The sequence below is a fragment of the Brassica oleracea genome, chromosome C6, assembly GCF_000695525.1.
Source record: "Brassica oleracea var. oleracea cultivar TO1000 chromosome C6, BOL, whole genome shotgun sequence".
Classification (NCBI taxonomy): domain Eukaryota; kingdom Viridiplantae; phylum Streptophyta; class Magnoliopsida; order Brassicales; family Brassicaceae; genus Brassica; species Brassica oleracea.
In genome coordinates this window covers 2,593,595-2,601,173 of record NC_027753.1, presented here as the reverse complement: position 1 = coordinate 2,601,173, position 7,579 = coordinate 2,593,595, and the positions used below count along the sequence as shown (strand labels likewise).

The window sequence follows — 7,579 nt, the reverse complement described above, 5'->3', positions numbered from 1 at the left end:
AAAAGAAGAAAAGAAAAACAAATCTAAACAGGGATCAACTGCACACGCTCAGAAGTCAGAACTGTCTGTATCATAAAGACCAAGCGGGTCCCGAGCTAATGTGTCTGGTGAAAAACATTTATAACTCTCAACTCGGAGACCCTACAAATAATTTTGGCAATTGCGTTTCGTTTTTTCATAAGAACTAAATATTGTTAAGTAATAATAACCGACATAAATTCTATTAAGAAAAAAAGATTGGGTTCCAAAAGAAAGACACAACATACTGGCCTCATTCCCATCTGTACGTTGCTCAGACGGCAGTGTGGGTTCCAAGCTGAGTCCGCCCGATATGCGACAAGCGCGACGTTATCAAAGGAGCTTCCTCATCAATAAGCTCTATTCCTCTGGGGCTCTCTCCATCCGACGAGCTCTTCGCCTTCCAATCCTGCTCACAGTCATTATGAGTAAATAGTGATAGGTGATGCTTATGAGGAGGAGACAGATTAACTGGCTATACCTTGGTGATTCGATCTGGGAGGCTATCAGTGATTGGTTGAGCCGCTTTCACATCTTTAATTTTTATGTAATTGTACATTACAACCCCACAGAGTGCTGCATCATTAAAAAGAAATGAAACAATGCACATGAGAACTTAATAATAATAGCCTTGTCCAATTTGTAACGAAAAGGAAGTAACAAACCTATTGCGTATCCGATAATGTTGAGACCAGTGATTGTGGACTCAGGGAATATGACAGTGGAGAGGGCTATGAGGATCCAGTCTTTGAGAACGCCAGCAACCCTGATGGTTACTGCTCCTGTTCTTCCGATTACTAAGAATATGGAGAAGTTTAAGGCAAGTGCGCATAGAGCGTTTGAGAAAAAGATCCAGAAGTTGAATTGTATCTGCGACACTTCTATGCTGGGTTTCTCCAGTACATACCAAGGCAAGGACAGGAAAACAAAGCTGCACAAAATGCAAGAAGAAGATTAGATGTTTAATGTACAGTGGAGGCCAAATCAGGTCACAGTAAGTATTACCTGCAGGGGGCTATATAGTATAAGCTGGTGACAGGGTTTAATGTCAGGCCCTTTTTCTGAAGAAGAACTTGAGTTAGCACCAGTCTAAGTGCTTCAGCAAAGATGCCCGTGACCTGGTAGACCGTCCCGATAATGTTGAAATTAATTTCCCCATAGGAGGAAACCACAACTCCAACACTGACCAGCAGCATGTTCAAGAAGACGTCACACCTTGCTTTGTCAGTTCCACAAACAACGGCCATGATAAATGTTGCTACCGGCACTGTCATAAAACATGCACGTTTTAAAAAAAGCTTTGCAACATGGTTATACAAATGTAGATTTTGAGCCAAAGGGAGTTGAGTGTGTGTGTGTGTATACTTAGTGCTTTGAGCATCTGAATGAAGGCAACTGAAATGTGCAAATATGCAGTATTGCCAAACCTGTGAAAAAGGGAGACAGCAGGTATGACAAGCAATGGCATCTATAAACCTACTACGCCCCGCTGTATATGGAAGAAAAGACTTACCAAAGGCTGGACGCAAAGAATGCGCTTATAGGTACCACACAGGTTACGTATCTGGAATCCAAGAAATTATGTTAAAAAAAAAAAAAAAAAGAGGGAAACTACATAAGAAATGGAGTAAAAAAGGGGCTTACATTTCGAATGTCATTTTAACAGGAGAGACAACCTACATTATACAAGAGGAAGAAGGGTACTTTATTACTTGAGGATTCCGCTTCCGCATACTAAAAACATATATATAACACATGCCCTCATGCTGTACTAAGAGATAAGAATAATAATACCTTGAAAACTCGAATAAGAAGGAAGGCGACAAGCCCAGAAAAGCCCATGTGGATCATAGTCAATGTTATAGGAAGGGGGAAGTTGAAGTATTTGGGAGATAGAACCCACTGCCAAAAATCAAATCCATAGTCAAGTCTCAGAATGAAAAGACAATCCAAATCTCTCAAATTATATAGTTTCAGAGATGACCTTGTTGTAGAGAATGACTCCAGAAGAGAGTAGAATGTAGATGAGTAAGTAGCTGTATGTTAGCAAAAGCGTCTTGTTTACCATCTTCTCTAAATCGCCGTCTGCTACTTGTGAGTGCGACAGTCACTCAATACAGTTGTTCAATACTAAAAAAAAAAAAAAAAAAAAAAGAGTATAAAGCACCATCTCACTAAAACGCAATCAGATCCGAGGAGATTCGTAGCAATACCTCGATATGAGAAGCCGAGAAAATGCGAATCTCGGCCTTGGAACACAAGCGCGAATCTAGTTTAACATCAGCCAAAGATCAGGAGAGCGATGAAATTAATAATAATATATTTTACCGAGGATTGCGAAGAGAGTGAGTGATTGAAGGGAGACGGCGAATCAGTGAAGAAGAAGATTTATTATTAATTGAAGGGAACGGAAGGGAAGGGACGTAGAAGTTTGTCAGAGGTGGAGGAGAGAAGCTACTGTTTGCATATATCTCTTGGCAACAAGAGGAGAGATTTACAACTAATAATAATACTATATTTTACCGAGTTAATTAATAACAAGAATTAAATAGATTTAACCAAATAACGGTGGAGATGAATCCTTCATTTCATTTCGTTATGAAATATTTGGGGGTGAATGGGCCCCATAATATCATGGACATTTGATACTTTACGAATTAGGAGTAGTCATTTTAGTATCCTTTCGGAATCAGTCTCGGTTTATTTAGATTTCAGATTTCTCGGCTTAAATATTTTATTCAATTCGGGTATTTATTTAGGTTTAGGTTCAGTTTCCGTTTGAATATTTGCGGATTCGTTTCAGATTCGGGTACAGATCAAAATACATAAACTTAACATAAAATTTGTTTAGCTTGAATATTTGGATGGAGAATTAATAAATTATTTTAAGTATTTTTGGTATTTTGAATATTATTTAACCATTCTAGATATTTACTTTTAACTATTTATATATATATTTTCAAGTATTTTGGACAACTTCAAAATATCTTATATATTTTGGATATTAGATCTAAAAATAACTAATATATTTAAGTATATAAATTTGATTCAAATATATTCGGATACCCAAAATATTTTGATTCGGATCTTCGGTTCTCTAAATACCGAAGTTTTGAACTCGTTCGGATATTTAACTTCGGATATGATTCGGTTCATTTTATTGGATTCGTTTTTTTTTTGCCCAAATCTGCTTACGATAATCGTGTTTCCCTAATTTTCTAATTAGGAAAATGATGAATTAACACCATAAAATTGTTACTAAGGGGGCATCAAATTTTGTATTTGGTAGCATCTTATTCGTATGATCTGTGATATCATATAAGTTAACGATAAACAAACAAGATTTGTTTTTTTTTTGTCTTGCCACTCGGAAACTACATCCAGAGAGTAGAGACATACATACATAGCTCTTCAAAAGTGGGGACTTGATTGAAGAGTTTATTGTATAAAGGTTATATGTAGGAATAAGAACCTAATATTCCCAGAAATTTACACATACAAAAAAAAAATGACTACACTTTTGACTAATCATCATGAAGTAGAGAAGCAGAGTGATTAGGATTATCTTTTATCAATAATGTGGAGTCGGTGGGACAGAGTGAAGAGAGTTTGAAGTGCATCACCACAAATACAATGCTCATGTTTGGTCTAAAATTTGCCTCATATTGCACAAAGAGTAGCTGATCATCCATCTTATAACAAATACAAAACCAGAACCAATTGTCATGAAGAATGAGGACAACAACTATTGCTTGAGCTTTTGCATTTCAAAGAAAAGGGTAAATCAGAACTTGTTTTTTTCGCTACATTGATTCTAATCTCAACAGAGAAAACTAGTCTTCTAAGTTATACCCAAAGTAAGTTTCACCTTTTATGCTGCAATTTAACAATAGGATAAAGAAAAGCAATAATGACGTGCTTTATAGTATAGTATATAACTCGGAAAGAAATTCTTGATCTGGCTGCTTACTAGAGTCAAGTTTCTTGATGGCAGCTGCCTTAACGCCTTTGAGAAAATCGTAAAACAATATTCCATATGAACCTTCATCGATCAAGACCTTCAAACCATATTTATGGGTTATATCTATCAACTCATCCAGTGCAACACAAACCGATCAAGAAATCAGAAGCACCGTACAATGAGACATTATAGTCCCTAATTATCTAATTAGGCAACAAAACGTGCATGGCTTGGATGGATCTTCACAAATCACGACAAACCTCCCTTTGAAGGCTTCCAATCGCAATTGCATGTCGCTTCGGCCCTTCTTGCAGAAGGCTTAGCGGTACAAGCATCACTCTCCCATGCCATTCATCTTGGCTACACCAACATCTAGATTCGTTCAGACTCCCTTGTGCTCATTGGAGCCATAGTTTCGATCTCAAAACCGAAGGATCTTCACGGAGTTCTTTCGGATATCGAAACCTTATCATCACGCTTTTCTTTCTGTTTTTTCTTCACTTTCACTCCAAAGAAGCTTAATGGACCAGCAGATCTTGCGACAAAATCTGCTTTCTGTAATAAAAATTCATCATGCCCTCGTCTTAAACTTCTATAATTTATAAAAGCTTTGGTTGATAAAAAAATAGACCTTGAATTTCCTCAAAGTCAACGAAGTTAATCCACTCCGGAAACGGGATTTGAACCGTCCAAAGTACCCCTTAGAATATATTAGAGTAAATTATGTAATCATTGTTATAAACGTGATGGAACGAAGATGTCAATGTTTGCTGCACCGAAAACATTGACATTATGTGCGAACGTTAAACATGTGGAGCCCACCGTCACTATGCATGCACAATAACTTTACTTTTTCATTTCTATATAAACGATCGTTTCGATCAATTGTAAACACACCATTCCTTCTTCCTCTTATAACACATTCTCTTTCATTATCAGTGTTATCTTCTTCCTGCAGGTATAAAATTTTGCCCTTATTTAAATTTTCCGATACTATAAAATTATAAGTTATTTTATAACACGTTATCAGCACGATCACTCTGCGATTCAGTAAAATTTATATTTATCATATTTACTCAGCTATAATGGCCGGTATACCGCCTATATTATTTATATGTATCATATTTACGCTGCAATAATGGCCGGTATACCGCCTATATTATTATTAATAATTTTATAGTGGCTGTTTTAATTATTATTATTTATCTTTATTAATGCGGGCGGTATGTCGCCTCGTTAATAAACCTTTTGCTAATTACACTATAATTATTGGCTTGGTTGTGCCGCCACATAATTTATTTAATGTTATAATTTTTATATCACCATAATATGATTGATATTTGTTTTTTTATTATATTATGGTTATTATATAAATGTTTGGTCACCTATATCAAATATTATGAAATTTACAGAATTTAATTGACTGATTATTACTGTATTTTTAGATTGATTTTCGGTTCATACGATTTAATCCCAACGGTCACAAAGAAAAATTTTCAAAAATTTTTCTCTTTTCAAACGGCTATGAACAGTGTTTTTAATCTATAAATACACTCATACATCACTCATTTACTTCTTCCAAAACATTTCATCTTCTCTCAAATATTTTTAAATCGCTTCATTCCGGTTTTTCATTGCAAGAAAGATGATTCGCATATTTTTGGTCTTATGTGCAATTTTTATTTTTGCTTCTATGTACGGTCTTTTTATTGGAGAATTTGCTCCTGAAGAATTTACGCTTAATGTCGGTTTACTTTTCTATGCGTTGTTTCTCCTTGTAATTGCGTGTATTAGTAATATAAATGGTTCATTTTAAAATTACGAAATTCTAATAAAATATATTATTTTGTGTGTTAGAAATACAAATGGCAAACATCGAGAAACTCCAGTTCTCGGCTCTGAAAATAACTGGCGAAAATTACATCGAATGGATCACAAATGAGAAACCTTACCTTGTAATGAAAAAGATAACCGAAACAATAAGAATCGGTAACAAATCACCGCCCGAGCATATAGCCGAAGCGATAATCTTCCTGAAGAAGCATTTAGATGAGAATCTAACGCACGACTATGCAAGCGTAGAAGACTCAGCTGAACTGTGGCAAGCTTTAAAAGAAAGGTTCGATAACCAGAGAGAAGTCAACCTCCCTCACGCTCTAGAAGAGTGGAAAAATCTGAGGTTCCAAGATTTTCAAAAGGTTGAGGATTACAATTCCGCTGTCCTGGGGATAGTTTCACTCCTAAAGTATTATGGTAACCCTGTCTCTGAGGCATAAATGATGAATAAAACATACAATACTTTCCACAAACAGCTTCACTTCTTGCCCGAAATTTACGGAAAATGCGGGTACACGAGAGTTTCTGAATTGATAGTTGCGCTCATGTTGGCTGAAAAGAACAATGAGCTCCTGATCAAAAACCACAATTCCCGACCTACGGGAGCCAAAGCATTTCCTGAAGTGAATGCTACGGCGATAGAAAATTCGGAAAGGAAAAACCAGACCAACCGAGGTCATGGTCGCCGTTTCAACAACAAACGTGGAAAAACTTACAATCCCAAATGGAAGGGATCTAACAAGTGGGTTAGATCCGGACAAGTTTCTAAGGGTAAAGAAACTCAAGAGAATACCACCCAGAAGCGTGAGACAGTGTGTTACAGATGTGGCTGTAAAGGACATCGGTCTCGTACCTGTCATACTCCTCCACATCTCTGTAAGTTATATCAAGAGTCCACGAAAGGAAAATCTAAAGAACTGAACCTCACTGAAAACTTTAAAGGGACATCGTACCTCGATGCCTCTGACTTCGCAAATGAGCTGGACTAAATTACTCCTGAAGAGAGCCGAAATGCTTATAGTAAGACTATTGAATAGTTTTTAAATATTGTCATGTATAATTATTACATTTCCTATTTTAAACAAATAATGATTGTTTAACGTCACCTTAATGTATAATTATTGTGTGTTTCCTTATATGATTGTTATATGAATGAATTTTATGTTTTCTTTTATTAATATTTATGACACTTTCAGAAATGGATCAAAATGCTAATGGAGCAAAATCCTAGAAACGGATTCGAGAAATATGTATACCAGATAGTGGAACAACGCACACTTCTAAGACAAAAGATATATTTCTCTGATATAAAACCGACAAGAATTGTCGTCAATACAATATCAGGTCCTGCAGACGTGATTGAAGGAGCTGGTAAAGCAAACTTTACGTTGCCGAATGGAACAAAATTTTCCGAAAATAATGCTCTATATTCTCCTAGTTGTAAAAGGAATTTGTTGAGTTTTAAAGACATATATCTTCACGGATATGATCCTCAGTCTACAACTGAGGATGAAATGAAATACATGTATGTAACTTCTGAGAAATGTGGCAGAAAACACATATTGGAAAAGTTTCCAGAACTTCCTTCAGGGCTACACCATACTTATATCGATGAGATCAAATCAAATCTTGTAGTAAAACAGAACCCAGAAGAGTTCACATTATGGCATGATCGCCTCAGCCACCCATGCACTACAATGATGCGTAAAATCATAGAAAGCTCACATGGTCATTCACTGAAAATCCAGGAGATTTTCTCAAGGG

At 36.1% G+C, this 7,579-nt stretch overlaps 2 protein-coding genes across 3 annotated transcripts; one reads left to right on the top strand and one right to left on the bottom strand.

Moving 5' to 3' along the window:
- Positions 1 to 2,503, bottom strand: LOC106296815 (probable sugar phosphate/phosphate translocator At1g48230). Of its 2 annotated transcripts, XM_013733044.1 has the most exons (11): positions 2,347 to 2,503; positions 2,226 to 2,267; positions 2,003 to 2,152; positions 1,813 to 1,920; positions 1,663 to 1,694; positions 1,532 to 1,582; positions 1,384 to 1,445; positions 1,024 to 1,285; positions 684 to 949; positions 500 to 594; positions 1 to 427 (listed from the first exon to the last, which is right to left on the bottom strand). In XM_013733044.1, the coding sequence occupies exons 3-11, from the start codon at positions 2,084 to 2,086 to the stop codon at positions 293 to 295; spliced, it is 1,095 nt and encodes a 364-aa protein (XP_013588498.1). In that variant the 5' UTR covers positions 2,087 to 2,152; positions 2,226 to 2,267; positions 2,347 to 2,503; the 3' UTR covers positions 1 to 292. The 2 variants fall into 2 exon arrangements, with proteins under 2 accessions (XP_013588498.1, XP_013588497.1); XM_013733043.1 differs by having other exon boundaries at positions 2,226 to 2,503.
- A 3,341-nt stretch (positions 2,504 to 5,844) lies between these two features.
- On the top strand, positions 5,845 to 6,804 carry LOC106297215. Its single transcript, XM_013733498.1, has 2 exons — positions 5,845 to 6,249; positions 6,292 to 6,804. Exons 1-2 carry the CDS (start codon positions 5,845 to 5,847, stop codon positions 6,802 to 6,804), a joined length of 918 nt encoding a protein of 305 aa, XP_013588952.1.
- Positions 6,805 to 7,579: the final 775 nt, after the last annotated feature.